At 43.3% G+C, this 21209-nt stretch overlaps 1 protein-coding gene across 1 annotated transcript in view; it reads right to left on the reverse strand.

Annotated features, from left to right (window-relative positions):
• ccdc33 (coiled-coil domain containing 33) overlaps positions 1-21209 on the reverse strand; it is a 364562-nt gene that overhangs the window by 243220 nt on the left and 100133 nt on the right. Inside the window, exon 4 of the mRNA XM_072282761.1 lies at positions 10459-10622. Within this exon, the coding sequence (XP_072138862.1) occupies positions 10459-10622 (164 nt within the window). The remainder of the gene's footprint in view (positions 1-10458; positions 10623-21209) is intronic.

Below are 21209 nucleotides of genomic sequence, written 5' to 3' on the forward strand. Positions count from 1 at the left end.
AATCAGGCTCAAGTTTACTATCACTGATATATGTTGTGAAGTTTCTTGTTTTGCAGCAGCTGTACAGTGCATGATATAAAAAATTACTATAAGCTACCTAAATAAATAATGTAAGTAAGTAGGCAGGTGGGTAGGCAAGTAGGTAGAGCAAAAGAGAAAGGGAATGTTCATACGTTCATGTATTGTTCAGGAATCGGGCTCCCGTATCTCCCCAAATGGTAGTAATGGCCCTTATCCTGAGAGGGCTAATCACATACTATTGCAATGCTTCTGCACCAACAAACACAGATCCCGGCTACTTATTCTGTAAGATGCACACGAAACACATCGTAAACATAAACATTAACAAGTTTCACCAAGCCCAAGGCTGTAAAAAGGGAGCACTTCAATTCTATTGTAAGAAAAGAATGTGATGTAGGTAGTTATTACAGCCACTGAGTTTTGTGAAAGATTTCACTCCCCAAGTTAATGATGTGCTGAGCATTTCAAGCCACAGTGATGAGATGTTCAAAACAGGATTGCAGTTCACCTGATTAATTTTATTCTCATGTCTAACCATTCTCTTCGTATCTTTATGGTTGAGTTAGAAAATAACACTCATAACATGCTATATAAAATACCAAAATATGTAGGCTTTCTGGGAATGGATAACACAGCTTAAAATTCACATCCCATCCAATATTTAAAAATGAACAGTGTATTTGGATACATGCATTTTACTCCCATACAAGGTGCTAAAATGCTAGATCTACATGTAGTCAAGGCTAAAATATACTTAGAGCCTAGATTAAAATCAGCTTAAGTCTTGTGAGATTTCCAGAATATTTTCTTGTCTTAACAAGTCATAAGACTATCAGAAACGGTTTTGAACATTCAGGCAGCTATTTTTCCGACTGGAGGAGTTTGTGAGACAATAAAGAAAGTGGGAAAAGTGAGAAAGAGAGAGAAATGGAAGGAATGTTGAGAGAGAGAGAGAGAGAGGAAGATGGAAGGTAGAAAGAGTGAGGAGAAAGGAAATATGTCCAGGGGAAGAAAGGAAAGGAGGGAGAGGAGAGTATTAAAGAGAGAATGAGAAGTGTGAGCAAGCAACAGAGAGTAAGGAATTCAGGGTCACATCAGCGGAGAGTCCTGGGGCAAACACCGCAGATCAAAGCCCGAAGGTCAAAGACTACAGTCAACAAGTCTGGAAGTCTGGAAGCCTGGAAGCCTGTAGGTCTGTGAGTCTGCGAGTCCACTGTGAAAATCAGAGGCCTGATGTCTGCGAGTTCCCGAGTGCACCAGAGGCTGGAGGCCCAGAAGCAGCCTTTCCTGGAGTTGGAGTACTGTCTATGCATGCAAGTGGGTGGGAGAGAGGAAAGGGGCTTGTTTTGTTGTTTCTGCTGTTCATGGTGAGCATGCTATGTTTTCATTGGAATGTGTGGTGACACTTACGGATTTGCCCAGCACACCCTTAGGTTATGTTAGTTGTTAACCAAGCAATGCATTTCACTGCATGTTTTGATTCAAAGATTCAAAGTACATTTATTATCAAAGTACATATGCAGTACACAACCCTGAGATCTGTCTTCCCACAGACAGCCACAAACCAAGGAAACCATGGAACCTGTTCAAAGAAAAACATCAAATCCCCAATGTATTAAAAAAAAACCAAATCACACAAACAGCAAAAGCAAGTGAAAAAACACAGAATATAAAATGTCAAACCACAAAGCCATCGAAACAGTCCAGGGACGTTCAGTTCAGTTCAGTGCTGCGCTTGGTGACTGCAGGCCGCAGAGCCAGCCCTCCCTGATCAAAATCGCACCAAACAGCAACAAAAAAAGTGACCAGACACCAGAGACACATCATAACATGAACTATAGAGTCCAATCCACAAACTGTGCCAATTAGACCCCGCCCAAGACGCAAGACTCTGGCAGCATTGTGCGAGAGGGACAGCGAAACGTGCATGTGGTAAGTGAATTAATGAGTCTGAATCTGAACCAGGGAGAAAGGACAGTGCATGAGGATAAATGGAAATGTGAGAAAGAGAATGAGGGGAACTTGTGAACTAAAATAGAAATAGTGAGAAGAGAGGGGGGGAAACAACTTGTTCCAAAGGAGCTGGGGACCCAAGACCAAATAATGTGATGTAGATTATTATTTCCCTTCCCCTTCCAAAGGGGACGGGGAAGGGAAAACCAACCACATTCCTACCTCTAGAGTGTTTCCTCTGTTGTCCCACTGAGAAGTTCAAGTGTCTGCCTAGATATATACAAAAATATTGGACCACCCTAACCCACGTAAAAATGAACTGCTGGAGGAAGTGGCTGAGGTGGGCACAATTGTAACATTTTAGAGGCACTTGAATAAGTACATGGAGGGGAAGAACTTGGAGGGTTCTGGGACAAATACAGTAAACCGGGACTAGCATAATAGATGTGTGGCCAGCATGTATCAGTTGGGTGAAGGACCTGTCTCCTTGCTCTATTACTCTGTCACTCATGTCACTTCAAGGTTAAAAAAAAATCTATTCCAGACTTTAACACTGATGCAATGCAAGGAGTGAATCCTCAGATTTGTGCTTTAATTTAAAATACTGAATTTCCACTGACTGGTAACCTGCCAATCTGCAAAGTGATTGCTGGCAAAATCCTTGTCAGCTAAACCCAACCTTACCACTCATCCTGCGACCGGTTTATTTTTATAAAAGCTTCCTTCTTCCAAGTAAGTCAAATATCCTGTCAGCCACTTAATCTCCCATTATCAGGCCCAGGATCGGTTCCTGTCGAGTATCGTAAGCCCTTCATCAGCAGAGTGTGATCAAGCAGGGAAGGGCTCTGGGTTCAGTCTGTGACACACAAGATGAATAATGGATGGCCTTGCCTTATCCCAACATCCTACGCCCTTGCAGGTCCACACCGGCAACTCAATTCTCAACCTCACACAGACATGCAGGCAGACTGACCAACAGACGCACACACACACACACACACACACACACACACACACACACACTCACTTGCACAGCCACACAAACATACTCACAGGCTCCCACAAACACACTCTACACATTTGCACACAAACACGGAACAGCAGTAGAGACAGGAACTCACACCGCTAAGCATGGACACACACAGGACCGATAAGAACAGAAACACAATTCCTTAAACACATGGGTACATGCAAACGCTCCACATACCTTTAGGCATATGCATATAGGGACACACAGACATGTACAGAAATCTGCATGCATACAGTATACACACACCAATGCAAACAGCATTGTATATACAGTAGACACCAACACACACACACACACACACACACACACACACACACCCATACATACACACATAATGCATTATAGTGAGAAAGCAACATACTTGCTTCAATTAAATTTCCACTCCACAGAAAGGTTCATAAGAGTTTATCTCTTTGCTTTGTTTATAAGCTGCCCCCAAGGGCCCAGATTTGTAATGTTTTACGGCACCTGTTCCAGCAAGTGATGATTACGTTGAGAAAAAGCCACAGTGCTGAAAGATTTATGAGAGTTTGCACATGGTTAAAAATTCATGAGCAGCGGCAGTCTGCATCAAAGCAGATATTTCATCAAAATCTGACTGGGTGGGCCGCAGTTTTTCAGATCAGGCCTCCCAAATTAACTGAACATAAAAATGGATTAGCATTATTTTTAAACTGCACCTTTGTTGTACTGTGAGGGATTTTAAAAAAATCACTGATAACTTAGTCAAAAGTAAACTTTCCCTAAAGCGAAAGAAAGAATTGCTTTTATGCAGTGTTCCCTTACAAATATCCTAGTCTGTTCAATAAATCCCTTGGGAATTCCAAAGAGAAATAAATGTAACAACCAATTTGTGCGCAGCAAGACCCTGCAAGTAGGAGGAAGCAACTCACTGATGCTTTTGATTGAGGGAAGATAGTAAAATTGGTGATTTAGTATGTCACCAAAGACTTTATCAAATTTCTACTGATGTACAGTGGAGAGCATTCTGATTGGTTGCATCACCACCTGGTATAAGACCATAAGATCCAGGATCGGAATTAGGCTATTTGGCCCAACGAGTCTGCTCCGCCAGTGCACAGGGTTGAAAGAAGCATTCGAGGGTTGCAGACTCAGCGGCTCTCACGGGCACAAGCCTCCCCACCATCGAGAATGTTTTCCAAAGGTGGTATCCTTCATTAAGGGCAACACACACAAAATGCTGGAGGAACCCAGCAGATCAGGCGAGGACCATCATTAATGACCCTCACCATCCAGTTCATGCCCTGTTCTCATTACTACTATCAGGGAAGAGGTACAGGTGCCTGAAGACCCACACTCAAAATATCAGGAACAGCTCCTTCCCCTCTACCATCAGATTTCTGAATGGTCCATTAATCCATGAACACTACCTCACCATTCCTCTTTTGCTCTATTTATTCATACTGTAACTTATAGTCACTTGTTTTGCCTGCACTGTACTGCTGCGACGAAACAACAAGTTTCACAACTGACCTCAGTGACAATAAACCTGACTCTGATCCTGATTCAGAACGTGCTACTCTTCATTGAATTCTCCAGAAGGATTTTTGATCTATACCTGAACTACCAGGGTAGGCTTTGAATGTTTAACACTGTAAATGAAGATCCACAGTAGAGCACCCTCAATATCACAATCACCGTTAAACACAATAAACTTTTTTTTGGATAATGAAAGGGCTTTTAAACAGCTGTTTGTGACACCAATAGAAGTGGGACTTTTAACTCTACTTGAAATAATGTCCCACCAATACTTTGATCCAGACAGCATTTTTCTCATTCTCTCAATATCCCAGAGCACGTTGCAGCACAGTGTGCATTTCCTCAGTTGGTTGCATTGCTAGGAATAAAATGGCAATCAATTTGATCCCACAAACAGAACAAGTCTGTCACAGACAGATAACCCCTTTCACTGATCTGTAGTCTACGGATACATACTGATTCAGGGTACCAGCAGAACCTCCCTAATGGTCTTCAAGATAATGGGTTTATGGGGAGACAAGACCCCAATATAACTTCACATCCAGGAGTGCCTCACTCCCTCATTACTGGTTTAAGGGGACAGACAAGATTTAGACACAAGAGATTCTGCAGAGTCAAGATTGTTTAATGTTATTTCCAGTACATAAGTGTAAAGGAGAACAAAATAATTGTTACTCTGGATCCAATGCAGCACAAAAAAAATACAATACGATAACACGATAATAAATCACTCACCTTTGGTCTCCACCTGACACTCTGCTCTCACCCAGTTCACCACTTCGAAAGGGGGGCTAAAGCAGGTTAGGGTAGCCGGCAGGCTTCATACCCTGGCGAGATCGGGAGGTTTCATACCCTGGTGAGATTGGAAGGCTTCATAGCCTGGTGAAATTGGGAGGCTTCATACCCTGGTGAGATTGGGAGGCTTCATACCCTGGCGAGATCGGGAGGTTTCATACCCTGGCGAGATCGGGAGGTTTCATACCCTGGCGAGATCGGGAGGTTTCATACCCTGGCGAGATGGGACATGCCTGACCTAGAGTGTCAAGTCAGTTCTGGCGGACTGAGCGGATGAGATCAAAGTGAGATCCAATGGGCAGGAAGGCAGTTCTGCCACACTTTGTGGATAGTAAAGGGCATGACAAGGCACAGAAGACATCATGGTCATCCGCTGCAAACAAGGAAGACCCCAGTTTGTGATGCTTGTTCATACCACTGGACCCGGACCTCTGAGGTTGAGAGAGGAACTGCCCCAGTGTAATGGCTTTTCCACTCTAAAAACTCTCCCGCACAGGTCTCTTGTCATCGTCGGACACAACAGACAACTGCCACTCATATATAGATCATCTGTCCAAAAAGTGACACTAGGTACAGGAGTGTCTGTACATAAGGTGACTGACAGGAAATGATAAAGTAGTGGTGGTGGTGCGGGGGTGGGGGGTGAAACAGTGGGTTTGTAAGTGATAAAGTAGTGGTGGTGGGGGAGGGATTGGTGAAACAGTGGGTTAGTAAGTGGAGGTGTTCATCAGTATTTCTGCTTGGGAAAAATACTGCTTTTGACTCCAGTGGTTCTGGCATGGATGCTATGTAGATTCCTCCCTGATGGGAGTGGGACAAACTCCCAGCATGAGCAGGGTGGGTGGGATCTTTCATGATATTGATAGCCTCTTCCGGGACCTTTCTGTATCTATGTCCTTGATGGTGGGTAGGCTAGTACCGGTGATGCACTGGGCAGTTTAGACGAGCCACTGTCGAGCCTTCCTGTCTGCTGCAGTGCAGTTTCCGTACCTGGCAGTGATGCAGCTTGTTAGGATGCTCCGTACTGAGCATCTGAATGACAAGAGTATAAATGTGCATAACCCAGCTCTCTTCAGCCTCCTGGAAAAGGTGAGCCATTGTGTATAATGTGTTCAGGGACCAGGAGGGATTGCGCATGCAGTTCGCACTGCAGTGTCACTGACTTAAAGAGCGGAGTAAGTGATGTGAGTTCTCCTGAGGGCGATAACCATCTTTGTCTTGTAACAGGTTATTTGCCTTGCACCAGAGGCCTCGAGCTCCTCCACCTCCTCTCTGTAGGCTGTCTCATTGTTGTCAATGATGAGCTCCACTACTGTAAAGTTATCAGCGATGCAATTGCTCAGGTGTTTGGCCATACAGTTATGTGTCAGCAGAGTGTAGAGCAACGGGCTCAGCTCACAGCCCTGGGGTAATCAGTGTCGAGGATGAGGAGCAGGGAGGAGCATCCTTACTACCTGAGGTTTGTCCGTTAGAAAGTACGACACCCAGCTGCACAGTGGTGTATTTAAGCTGAAATCTTGAGCAACACACACTAAAGGACCTCAGCAAGTTAGGCAGCATTTATGAAGAGGATAACACCATGACGAGGCCAAACTCAAGCTAGAGGAGCAATCACACCTCATATTCCTTCTCATTAGCTTCCAACCAGATGGCATGAACACCAATTTCTCTCACTTCCGATAATTTCTCCCTATTACTTCTCTCTCTTTTCCTTCTCCCCATTCTGGGTAGCCTCTCACTCCTTCTGCCATCACCTCCCTTTGGTGTCCCTCTTCCTTCCCTTTCATCCATGGTCCACACTCCTCTCCTATTATATTCCTTCTTCTCCAGCCCTTTACCTCTTCTAACTATCCTGTCGTGGCTTCTTCTTTCATTTTCACCTCCCCCACCCACCCACCTTCCCCCTCGCCCGATCTCACCTATCACCTGCCAGCTTGCACTCCTGACCCTACCCCCCCCCCCACCTTCTTACTCTGGCTTCTGCCCCCTTCCTTTCTAGTCCTGATGGCGGTTCATTCCTCTCCATAGATGCTGCCTGACCTGCTGAGTCCCTCCAGCGTTTTGTGTGTGTTGCTCTGGATTTCCAACCTCTGCAGAATCTCTTGTGTTTATGGTAACAACTGGGGTTTGCCCTCCAATAACTAACCAGCCATTAAATGTAGAATGTGAAACCTCAGTTCACTGGTGTCTTGGAGAACTTCCAGCATTCCTAAAACTGCTCCTTTCCAACCGCACCCCACTAAGTTCTTGACTGTAACCTGTCCCAAAATAATTGTGCTTCTGTGTCATCCTAACATTAACACACAGCTGCACTTTAAGGCGGCTGCACTTTACAATAGTTTAGTAGTCCCTTGACTAGCTTCACCAGGTAGAAGTAAGAGGAGACTTACAGTGCAACCATAACCTTGATTAGCCTAACTCACTACTAGGTTAGAAGAACTGATTTCAGGGTTGGCACAATCTTGTCAAAATTGAGGAAAATGCTCTTGGCAACGAGCCTCATTTTTCAATAAGTAGAATGGATGCAGCAGCTGTATCCTCTTTTTTATGGTGGTTAGAAAACAATTTTGGATATGTTCTGTCTCTATGATGTTGGCAGATTGCCCATTGAATTGCCATAAATATTCTCAGGTGCAATGCAGGGCTATGGCAGTCACTTGTCACCCTGTCCCTTTAAACCCTCTGCTCATAGTGAGTAACTCATACCAAGTGCCGATTGGTTTACATGAGGCTGTTGTAACATTTGTACGTTTCGCATTCCAGACTCCTTTCCTTTATCTCTTTTAAGCCTGCCTTGCATCAATGCCTAAAGATTGCAAAACACAAGCTACAGAGACAGATGCCACAAAAGTTCCAGAGTGTCGCAATTTGAGACGAGTATAATTTGAGATTAATCTATGTGTTGTACATTTAAGGGAAAGAAGAACAAAGAAAGAAAGGAGTGGAAGGTGATAACATAAAATAAAGAAGGATGGGAAGAGCTTGTGTCACAGAGCCTATAAGACTATACTTATTTACGTTACACCGCTGGCACTTAGGACAGAAATGAAGGTCCTTGATCTCTGTCTGTCTTTGGCCATTTAGATGTAGAAGGATTCTTCACAGCTGTTTTCATAAGTTTTGTTTTACCAGTCAGGGTTGTTAGCCCTGAGCTGAACCCCACCCCCTCTCCCAAACCTGGAGGACTGGTGGACCACTCTTTGTCTAGCCTTTACCCTTTGACCTGCTCAGCATGTGTGTCCATACCAAGAACCAAAGGATAAAGCCCTGACTCTAGCCAACATAGCCCTCCAGGTCATTGAAGCATGCCAGCCTCCGAACAATGACAAGGTTGTTGTCCTCTTGGAGGTCAAAAGACATAAGAATTAGGCTATTCAGCCAATTGAGTTTGCTCCATCATTTGATGCATCAGATCTGCTCCACCATAAATCACCATCATGGCTGATTTATTTTCCCTCTCAACCCCATTCTCCGGCCTTCTCCCCATAATCTTTGATGCCCTTACTAACCAAGAACCTATCAACCTCTGCTTTAAATATACCCAATTACTTGCCCGTCACAGCTGTCTGTGGCAATGAATTGCATAGATTCACCACCCTCAGGTTATGAATTCTCCCTTATAGAGTCATGGAGCAATACAGCACTGAAACACTTCTTTTGGCCCAACTCTTCCAAGCCGACCAAGGTTAGTCTAGTTTGCCTATGTTTGGTCCACATCCCTTGAAACATTTCCCATTCATGTGATACATGCTGGGAAAAAACCTTGCCCTGGGCCAGTTCTGCGCCATAATTTCTGTGCAGGGTCCCCACCACAATGCCAGAGTACAAGCTGCACAGGCTGGGTACTGACTAAAGCTCCCTCCACACCACCTTGTACAGAGCCCCAGGGCAGGAACACAAAGATTACATGCAAAATGAAGTTCTCACTACACTGTCCTGCCACACTCTCAGAGGTAGGACAGCAAATTCCTCCTTCGCTTTCTCATCACACTCTCTCAGCGAAGGAAGATGTGTTACAATTAGAGCAAAGCTCTCTGCCTACCATCCCATGAACAATTCTGGTATATATACAACATTGTTTATTTTTATTATTATTTAGAGACACAGCACAGTAACAAGTCCATCCGGCCCAAAGAGTCTGTACCATCCATTACACCCATGTGACCAATTAATCTACTAACCCGCAAGGCTTTGGAACGTGGGAAGGAACCGAAGCACCTGGAGGATACTCCATGTGGTCATGAGGAGGACATATAAACTCCTCACAGACAGAGGTGGAATTGAACCCAGGTCTAGTTTTCCCACGTTTCATCAAGATGCCTCTAAACATGTTCCACCCATGTACCATGTGCTGGACATAACTGTTGGCATGGACCAGTTTTGTGCCATAATTTCTGTATAAGGAGATGTACATCATGTGTGATCAGACCACTGAGTTTGTAATGGGAGCTGAAGAAGACGGCTTTGGTCTTCTTCTGAGTTGGAAAAAATTACTGCTTCTCCAGTCTTGTAGGTCAGATAGGCAGTTAAGTTCAGGAAAGAAGGTTGATGATGAGTTATTGGAGACATAGTTATTCAACAGGGAAACAGGCCCTTCAGCCCAACTCTCCTGTGCTGGCCCATATTGTAGTAAGCTAGTCCCATTTGCCCACATTTGGCCCATATTCTTCTAAACCTATCCAGTCCAGGAACCATAGATACAGCACAGAAACATGCCCTTCAGCCCATCAAGTCCACAACAACTATCAACCACCCATTTTACACAAATCCTGCATTAATCCAATTTAATTCTCATTCTCCCCAACACCCCTCAGGTTCTATCACTCAACTTTTAGGGTGACATAGTGGTTAGCGTTACACTGTTACAGCATTTAAGAGAAGTCTGGATAGGTACATAGGTGGGAAGGGTATGGAGGGCTATGTTCCAGGTGCAGGGACTAGGCGGAATGACAGTATTGCATTGACTAAATGGGCCAAAAGGCCTGTTTCTGTGCTGTAGTGCTATATGACTCTAATCCAAGGCAGTCAACAACATCTTAAAATATTACTAACCACTCATCCTCACTATGTCTTTCCCCCAACTTTGTCTCCCACAGTCAATGGTTTGCTATCGCACGACTCACTCAGCGTTGTGACAAAGAACAGAGCCTGGTACTCACACAGTCCCAAACGGTTGGGGCACAGAGCCATCACTGAGGGCTGGTAAGTCAGTTGCCCCATGCAGTATGATGGTAATAGACTGCTTGCCAGGTCTGGAGACATGCCACTCATCAGTGGGAGACGTGAGAGTTGGTTCGGTCCTCCCAGGGGGTGATTCCAACACCTAAAGCATAAATAACAATGAATCATAACCTTAAGAACTAGTAGGTAGGCATTCATCTGGCTTGAGTTTCCTACCCTAGGAGTCACATAGATTGATTTAGATGAGCTTCATCTGTCACTTGTGCATCGAAACATCAAAACATACAGTGAAATGCATCATTTTGCATTGACCAACACAGTCTGTAGCAGTTAAAACAAACCAGATCTGCTCAGAGACCAAGCACGGGGTTGACACTTGGTGACGCGCTCCAACTAACCAAGTTCCAAAGTTCAAAAGAATATGTTCGATCCTTTATTAAGAAACCAGCAAAGATAAACAATCTTGTAGCAATAAAAAAACTAACAGAACTAAAACTAGCACTATAACGAAATAAGCGGTCTAGTGATGATAAAATAGTGATCTAGCAGTAGCATTAGCAGTCAACAAAAAAAAGTCATTCTGGTTGCCTCTAACTAGACTAAACTGAACTTAGATAAAGCATGAATACCAAACTAAACTCATTTGCTTCCACACCCCAATCTATGTGACAATTTACCCATAATAAATGTGCAACAAAAAACTACAATATGGACAGACAGAAAAAGGCAACAATTATACCAGTGCCAAAGGGTAGTGTGAGCTGCCTTAATGACTATCGCCCAGTAGCATTCACATCTACAGCAAAGAAATGCTTTGAGGGGTTGGTCATGACAAGAATGAACTCCTGCCTCAGCAAGGACCTGGACCCATTACAATTTGTCTATCGCCACAATTTGTTTATGGCATGCGCAATCCCAATGGCTCTTCACACTGGCTTAGATCACCTGGACAACACAAACACGTATGTCAGGATGCTGTGCATCAACTATAGCTCAGCATTTAACACCATCATTCCCACAATCCTAATCAATAAGTTACAGAACCTGGGCCCCTGTACTTCCCTCTGCAATTGGACCCTCGACTTCCTAACCAGATGACCACAATCTGTGCAGATTGGTGATAATATCTCCTCCTCGCTGACAATCAACACTGGCGCACCTCAGGGGTGTGTGCTTAGCCCACTGCTCTACTCTCTCTATACCCATGGCTGTGTGGCTAGGTATAGCTCAAATACCACCTATAAATTTGCTGATGATACAACCATTGTTGGTAGAGTCTCAGGTGGTGATGGGAGGGCATACAGGAGTGAGATATGCCAACTAGAGGGATGGTGTCACAGCAACACCTGGCACTCAACGTCAGTAAGACGAAAGAGCTCATTGTGGACTTCAGAAAGGGTAAGACAAGGGAACATGTACTAATCCTCATAGAGGGATCAGAGGTGGAGAGAGTGAGCAATTTCAGCTTCCTGGGAGTCAAGACCTCTGAGGATCTAACCCGGTCCCAACGTATCGACGCAGCTATAGAAGGCAAGACTGCAGCTATATTTCATTAGGAGTTTGAAGGGATTTGGTTTGTCAACTAAAACACTTTAAAACTTCTATGGATGTACCATGGAGAGCATTCTGACAGGCTGCATCACTGTCTGGTATGGGGTGGAGGGGAGCCCCTGTGCTGGACCAAAAGAAGCTACAGAAAGTTGTAACTTCAGACAGCGCCATCCTGGGTACCAGTCTCCATAGTACCCAAGACATCTTCAAGCAGCAGTGCCTAAGAATCGCAACGTCCATTATTAAGGACTCCCATCACCCAGGACATGCCCTCTTCTCATTGTTCACATCAGGAAGGAGGTACAGAAGCCTGAAGGCAGACACTCGGTGATTCAAGGACAGTTTCTTTCCCTTTGCCAAATAATTCCTAAATCGACACTGAACCCATGAACACTACCTCATGGTGATAATAAACCTGATTCTGCAAATAGACACATGGTTTCTACATATTCCAGTGGTGAGTTGGGGGCAGCCCGCTTTTAGAATGTGGGAGGAAATCAGAGCGCCCTGAGGAAAACTACACGGTCACGTGAAGAACGTATAAACTCCTGACAGACACCAGTGGAATCGAACTCTGATCATGGTCACTAACACTGTAAAGTGTTACACTATCATGTCACCCGTATAGTGTGCTGCTCATAATGTCTAAACTTACTGCCTCATTAGCAGCCAGCAGAATCAAAGTCCCCACCCACCACAGACATTCCCTCTTCTCCCTCTTCCATTGGGCAGAAGATGCAAAAGCTCAAAACCACATGCCACAAGGCTCAAGGACAGCCTCAACCCACCCCACTGTTATAAAACTATGAAATAGTTCCCGAGTATGATAATTTAGATTCTGAATCTCACAATCTACCACAATATGATCTTGCACTTTACTGTTTACCTAAACTGCTCTTTCTCTGTAGCTGTTACACTTTATTCTGCATTGTTTTAGTTTTGCTTGGTTCTACTTCAATGTGTGATGATCTGAGCTGTATTAACAGTGCGCAAGACAAGACTTTCATTGTTCCTCGTACATGTCACAATAATAAACCAATTCCAATTCCAATATAATACTAGTAAAAATGACTTCTTATGCAAGCAAGGAGTCTAGGAATTAGGCAAGGAAGACCGCCTCCTGTGTGAAAAACTTCAAGAACCAGAGTTCTACATCTCTTGCTCCTCTGAATACCACAAGCACTGTACAGAGAGTTGCCATGATAAACGTAGTGGAAGTCTATCAGGTGCCTGAATCTGGGTCCAAAGGAGCTGGCGATGTGGCGACCCAGTGATGCAGCTGGAATAACCTCAGCCTCATAATACCAATGATCCAGGTTCAGTGCTGACCTCGGGTCCTGTCCATGTCGCATTTGCACCTTCTCCCTGTTTCCTTACCACACCAGCCCCCCCGCCATTTCACCACCACCAGGGGAGGTCTAGTTTACCCCCGCATCTTAAAGGTGGACAAGTTGGTAGGTTCACTGACAACTGCAACCTGTGCGCAGTGTGAAACTGTGTAATAGAATCTGAATGAAGTTGATGGGTACATTAAACCACAAAGACATAGGAGCAGAATTAGGCCATTCAGCCCATCTGGTCTGCAACACCATTCAATCATGATTGATTTATTTTCCATCTCAACTGCGTCCTCCTGCCTTCTCCCCATAACCTTTGATGCCATTACTAATCAAGAACCTTTCAAACCCCGCATTACATATACTAAATGAATTGACCTCCACAGTCATCTGTGGCAATGAATTACACAGATTCATCATCATCTGGATAAAGAAATTCAACCTCATCTCTGTTCTAAAGGGACAACCTCCCATTCTGAGGCTAAGCCCTCTGGCCCTAGACTCCCTCACTATTAGAAAAATCCTCTCCATGTCCACTCTATCTAGGCCTTTCAGTATTTGGTAGGCTTCAATGAGATCTCCCTCAGCCTTCTAAACTCTAGTGAGTACAGGCCCACAACCATCAAACACTCCACGTTTTCAGGATACTCAGTGTTTCAGGAATTAAAATGGCTTATGGAGCTCTTCAGAACTTGATCAGTATGAGAGTCAACAGTTACAGAGATGAGGCAGGAGAAGAGGGATGAGAGGGATAATAAATCAGCCATCGTGAAGCAGACTTGATGGGCCGAATGACTGAATTCTGCCCCCACACTCTATGGTCTTATGGTGTGATTCAGATCTGACACGTGCACATCAAGCACATATCCATTAGTGTCCGCATCCACCCTTAAATATCAACATTTTCTGGGTCAGCTCAAAGTGTGCTGTATTCTTCAATGTTTTTATTATCAGCTTAAATAAAGGGCTTGCTGATGAATACATTAAAATGCCTAGAGTCAGTCCCAATTAGGGCTCAACCACTCAATAATAGCTTTCATCAACAAAAACATGTGGGCTTTAAGCAGAGATGTAGCTAGGAAAAATAATAACCTCAGCACACATTCGTAACAGAATCCTAAAGGTCAAGCCTTCTCAGAGCGATTATGGAACGCACCATTAAATGCATCGAACAGGAATGTAAATGGAAAAGTGTTAATTGCTGGAAACTTTCACTGGAATAGACAAGAGAAGAACAAGGTTCACGGTCTCTACAACCCAGATCTGGGTTAGTTTTCAGGAGGTGGCTCTTTAGCCAGAGAACAGTGGACCTCTTAAACAAAGGTCTTTATTGCAAGGGTGCTGAGGTATAAGGTAGATTAGATTTAATTGTGAATGTTGTCGCATGTGAGAAGTTGCCTCCATCATTGGCTTTTAGCTTACTTATTTAGAGATACAGCGAACCGGCCCTTCCAGCCTAACGAGCCTCACCACCCAGCAACCCACCTGTTCCATCCTCGTCTAATCACAGGACAGTTTACAATGACCAATTAACCTATTAACCAGTACACCTTTGGACTGTGGGAGGAAACTGGAGCACTCGGGGGAAACCCACATGGTCAAAGGAAAACATACAAACTCCTTACAGACGGGGCCGGAATTGAATTCTGAAATCTGACGTCCCAAGCTGTACTATAGCTTCCCAGAGTTGAGGAAGGACCTAGGAGATGGTAGGTGCCAGGAACCTACTGCCAGGGGCAGGTGGTAGTAACAGGTGCAATAGAGGCATTTAGATGGACTAGCTCCCGATCTCGGTGACATTTTAGGCTCCAAAGGGTTTAGTTTTGGTTCTGACAGCTCAGAGTTTTAACAAGCAGCATCTAAGGTCATCACCCTGGGGCAACCAAAAACAATTACTAACCAAGGTAGAATATTCATCAGCAGCAAGGAGTAGTCAAGCAAAAGAAAAAATAAAATCAGGGTCGCACTGGGGTTTCCAAGCCGAGCTCTGTGAATAATTCAACAAAGCCCTCAGGAAGAAAGCAAAGACTTGCAAAGGGCCTGCACACAACACGTGACAATGTCACCGCAAGCACTGCATTTTATTAAGTCTATGAACTAGCTTGAAGTTTTCTAAAGCCAACTGTTCAGTACAGCAGCCATAGAGCATTATGAACGTCAATTAGGGATCATAACTCCGGGGTTCTGCTGCATCAATAGTTAATCTTTCTGTGCAAACATCGTAGCACCCCGGGGATGTTGGGGAGCCTCTGCATTGATTGGCTTCTATCCCCGATAGCCAACCAAGAAGCAGTTTCATCCCTGCTGCAGTGATCACGTGTAAAAATAGCAAGCACACTCTTAACAAAGAATACACTATGATAAAGGGCAGTTTCCAAAGATGTGAAAAATAATTGGATTTGCTTGTTTTCATTATGTCAAGACTATGATGGGAATTGGGAATATGATCCAGGGAAAGGAGCATTTTTTGGCAAGGGGTTCAAATCCCAGAGACTAAAACTGAGGTTATCAGTGCAAAAGGAACTGCTTGGCACAAAAGGATTAATATAAGAGTAAGATCTATAACTAGCAGGAAAATCAGGAAACAAAGAATATTAGAGGCAGCACAAACAACATAAGAGAGTTTGGAAAAAGGGATCAGGTGACTTGTTGAGAATTGGCAACCAGCTTGTTCAATCTGGCCCTGCCCTAATTTCTGCTTCAGATTCTACTTCCCATTCCCATTCCAACATGATAAGGCCACAACGAGGCTACCATAGGTTGGAGAAGCAATACCTCGTATTCGATCTGGATTGCCTCCATTTCCCTCACATCAGCTTTTTGTTTCCCTCTATAGACGCAGCCTAATTTGCTGAGCACCTCCAGTAGTTTGGTTTTTTATCCTGGGTTAGTTTTATAAAGCTGCATCAAACAACACCTTGTTCACATAAGAATGGGAATGATTTGATAATTATCCCCAGTAAATACCTCTGGATTAATAATAGTAACAATAATAATAAATGCAGAAAATGTCAAGAGAAACCAGAAACGGGATCCTGCAGCAGTTTAACTCAATCTGATTACTTACACAGGCACAATCAAGTGGCAAACATCTTCACCAAAATCTTGCTTTAAAATACAACCTCATAAAAGGCACCATGCCTTTCAATAAATACAAGCTTGATCCAGTTTTAGATTCAGAATTCTACAAATTATATTACGACCGATCCATTATTACAGATAAGATAATCGATAACAACCATCCCGATATAATAATACAGGATAAACAAGCAAGAACCACTTACTTAATAGATATAGCCATTCCAAACACAAATAACATACAGAACTCAATAAGTGAAAAATACCAGAATTATGCTGAATTAGAAGAGGAAATTGAAAGACTATGGAACATGAAAAGGGTATATGCTGTCCCAAAAATATTATCTACAACTGGTATAATCCCACAGTCACTACATAATAGCATTAAACAATTAGGCCTACACAACAATATTTATGTAAATCTCCAGAAAGCCACAATACTAAATACCACTAGAATAGTCCGAAATTTCCCAGCAATTGAGAAATGAGTGTGCTTGGCTATTCACATACCTAATGTTTTACTAGCTTGAGCTGAGAAGAAATATAGATACAATAAATAAAAACTTATTTATAGTGCACTTTTCATACAGACAATGTAGTTGAAAGTGTTTTATAATGGGATAAAGTGCAAGTCTAAAAGTAAAATAAAAATAAAATTGAAATAAAAAATAAAAAGACGTCAGTTAAAGGCAAGTTAAATAAATAGGGTTTGAACTTGCCTTTAACAGCATCAGCTGAGTCTGCATCCCTTATAGATATTGAATTCCAGTTTAGGAGTGCTGTTTAAAAAAGCTGGCCTGTCAATTATCTTTTGTGGGAGATCATTTAAATTTAAGAGACTGACAAAAAAAGACAAGATTATAAACAGGATTGTAAAATGAAAATGATTCTGTGATGTACTCTGGTCCGATTATGAGCTTTAAAACAAGTAAGAGAACTTTAAAATCAATTCTAAAAGATACAGGACACAAAGCCAAAGGAGCTTGGATAGGAGTGATATGTTATAGAAACCTGGTTTTAGTTAAAAGTCTAGCGGTGGAGTTCCGAATGAGTTGAAGTTTATCAATAGATTGCTTTGGAAAGCCAGCAAAAAGTGCACTGCGGTTTTCTAATCTATTTGATATAAGTCATGAATTAGCTTATTAGCATTATTATGTGACAGATGCAGATGTACTTTACAATATTTTTTATGTAGAAATGCTGCTCTGGTCACTTTCTTTACGTGGGATTCAAATTTCAAATCTGACTGAAGGCTAACACCCAGGCTTGTTACTTCTGATTTTACAAGTTTCCAAGTTTATCAAGAAGTTTATTTTGTTTGTCATTGGCACCAACCAAAGATGTTATCTTCATTTACTTTTAGGAAATTATTGCTCATCGATTTATTTATTGCAGCCACTCTAGAAGTCAGAGAAGATAAGGTGTTATCATCATCAGGCGCAACCAAAATTTGCAATTGTGTGTCATCTGCATAACTGTGGAAATCAAGTTTATACTCTCTAATGATGTCTCCTAAGGGGATCAAGTATAAGCAGGAAGGTAGGGGACCAAGAGAACTTCCCAGAGCAGCCCGAAAAGGTATATCGTATCTCTTCAAAAATTTATCTCCAAGACAGACAAAAAATGTTCTCTTTACTATATACGAACAAAACCAATTAAGGACCCTACCTGTTACTTTTTTCAAATTGACTCTGTTTGCTCTCAGACACTGTTTGCATCGACTGGTCATTGTGAGTCCTGCTATGTCATCCCCTCACATCCACATAGCCAAAACAGTTCCCCAGGGATCCAGTGTTCAGTGATGTTACTTTTTCTTTCTTTTTTTTTCTTCTCTCTCTCTCTCTCTCTCTCTCTCTCTCTCTCCCTCTCCCTCTCCCTCTCCCTCTCCCTCTCCCTCTCCCTCTCCCTCTCCCTCTCCCTCTCCCTCTCCCTCTCCCTCTCCCTCCCCCTCCCCCTCCCCCTCCCCCTCCCCCCTTTAGGTACACCTATACCCCTGCTTGTCAGGCGGTTCAGTCACTGTTGAAACCAGACATCAGAATGGGGAGGAAATGAGATCTAAGTGACTTTTACCATGACACGATTGTTGGTGCCAGATGGGGTGGTTTGAGTATCTCAGAAACTGCAGAACACCTGGAATTTTCGCACACAACAGTTTACACAGAATGGGGCAATAAACAAAACCCATCCAGTGAGTGGCTGTTCTGTGAGTGAAAATGCTTTGTTAATGAGAGAGGTCAGGGGAGAACGGCCAGACTGGTTCAAGTTGACAGGAAGACGACAGTAACTCAAATAACCACGTGTTAGTGGTGTGTAGAAGACTATTTCTGAATGCTCAACACAGCAAACCTTGAAATGTGGATGGGCTGCAGCACCAGAAGACCACACCAGTTCCACTCCCGTACTTAATAAAGTGGCTTGAATCAGTCTGGCCATTCTCCTTTTCCCAATTCTGATATTTGGTCTGAACATCTTGATCATGTCCACATGTTTTTATGCATTGGGTTGCTGGCATATGATTGGTTGATTAGATATTTGCATTAATGAGCGGGTGTACAGGTGTACCTAATAGGGTGGCAACTGACTGTAGATGCAAAATTATCAGAGCAGCTGATGTTACTCTGTGTTACTTATAGTGCAATCCCCTGATTCTGCCTTGCATACACAGATTTAAGCTCAGTCACTGGATGAAAAGAGTCGCAACAACAACCTTGCACTCAACGCCAGTAAGATTCAGGAAATAATTGAGGACTTAAGGAAGGGGAAGTTGGGAGACCACACTCCAGTCCTCATTGAGGGATTAGCAATAGAATGGGTGAGCATCTTCAAGTTCCTGAGCATCAACATCTCAAAGGTCTATCATGGGCCCAACATATCGATGCAATCACGAAAAAGGCGTACTTCATTAGGAGAGTGGGGAGATTTGCTATGTCATCAAAAATTCTAGCAAATCTCTACAGATATTCTATGGAGAACATTCTGACTGGTTGTTTCACTGTCTGGTATGGGGCCAATGCACAGGATCAGAAAAAGCTGTAGAGTGTTGTAATCTCAGCCAGCTCTATCATGGACACTAGCCTCCCCATCATCGAGGACATCTTCAAAAGGTGATGCCTCAAGAAGGTGGCATCCAACATTGGGGACCCTCACTACCAAGACATGCCTTCTTCTCATTACTGCCATCAGGGAGGAGGTACAGGAGTCTGAGGACACACACCAGTGCTTTAGGAACAGCTTCTTCCTCTCCCCGGCAGATTTTTGAACAGTACAGGGATCTGTGAAAAAGACACCACTATTTTGCCCTCTTTTTGCACTATTTAGTCATATTTTATATATTTCTTATTGTAACCTATAGAAATTTCTGCCTTGTACTGTTGCTAAACAACATATGTCATTGGTAATAAACCTGATTCTGATTCTGCCTTGACATACACAGATTTACCAGATCACAAAGTGAATGAAGGATAAAAAAAAAATCAAATTAAGTATACTTCGTTGGAAGCCAATTACAGACAGATACTGATGTATAGTTAGAAACAGAATTTTATTTCTGCTGTTATTTGTTTACACAATCTGACATTACGCGTGGGTGTGTATAAATATTTGCTTCTGGATAACATTTGTTGCATTTTAGTGAGTTAGAAATAGTTTTAGATTTCCTGAAGCTTTGTCCACTCTCTCATTAGTTCTGTGTCTGTAACACACCCTATATTTAGCATTAATATTCAGTTTAACATGATAATTTATTTATTTTCTTAATTATTGAGATACAGCATGGAGTAACGCCACACAGCAAAGCACTGATTTAATAATAATAGGCATCCGTTAGTCTCATGAGACCATGGATTTGCGCCTTGGAAAGTTTCCAGGGCACAGGCAAGGTTGTATGGAAGACCAGCAGTTGCCCATGCTGCAAGTCTCCCCTCTCCACGCCACCAATGTTGTCCAAGGGAAGGGCATTAGGACCCATACAGCTTGGCACCGGTGTCATCGCAGAGCAATGTGTGGTTAAGTGCCTTGCTCAAGGATACACATGCTGCCTCAGCCAAGGTTCGAACTAGCGACCTTCAAATCACTAGACGAATGCCTTAACCACTTGGTCATGCGCCAACCACCGACTTAACCATAGCATAATCACAGGACAATTTACAATGACCAATAGACAATAGACAATAGGTGCAGGAGTAGGCCATTCGGCCCTTTGAGCTAGCACCACCATTCACTGTGATCATGGCTGATCATCCACTATCAGTATCCAGTTCCTGCCCTATCCCCATAACCTTTGATTCCGCCATTTTTAAGAGCTCTATTCATCTCTTTTTTGAAAGCATCCAGAGACTTGGCCTCCACAGCCTTCTGGGGCAGAGCAGACCCATTAGCCTAGCAACCAGTATGTCTTTAGACTTTGGAGGAAACCCACACGGTCACGGGGAGAATGTAAAAGCTTCTTACAGACACTGTTGGGAATTGAACCTGGGTCACCTGCACTGTAACGCATTGTGCTAACCACTATGCTATCATGCTGGCCTATCCTGGGAACACAAACTGGCTCTAACAATGTAGGTTTTAAAACCCATGAAAGCCAGCTGTCTGCGACACATGGGCATAAAGAGCTGGCAAATTAGTAATACATCATTTACCTTTCAACCAGTTAGGGGTGCTTTAGGAACACACCAGTGACAGGTCAAGCTCCACTGCTATATTGCTTGAGCTGTACATAGAACATCATAGATGGAAGCCATTCAGTCCATCACATCTGTGCCAGC

Source organism: Mobula birostris, chromosome 18 (genome assembly GCF_030028105.1).
Source record: "Mobula birostris isolate sMobBir1 chromosome 18, sMobBir1.hap1, whole genome shotgun sequence".
NCBI lineage: Eukaryota > Metazoa > Chordata > Chondrichthyes > Myliobatiformes > Myliobatidae > Mobula > Mobula birostris.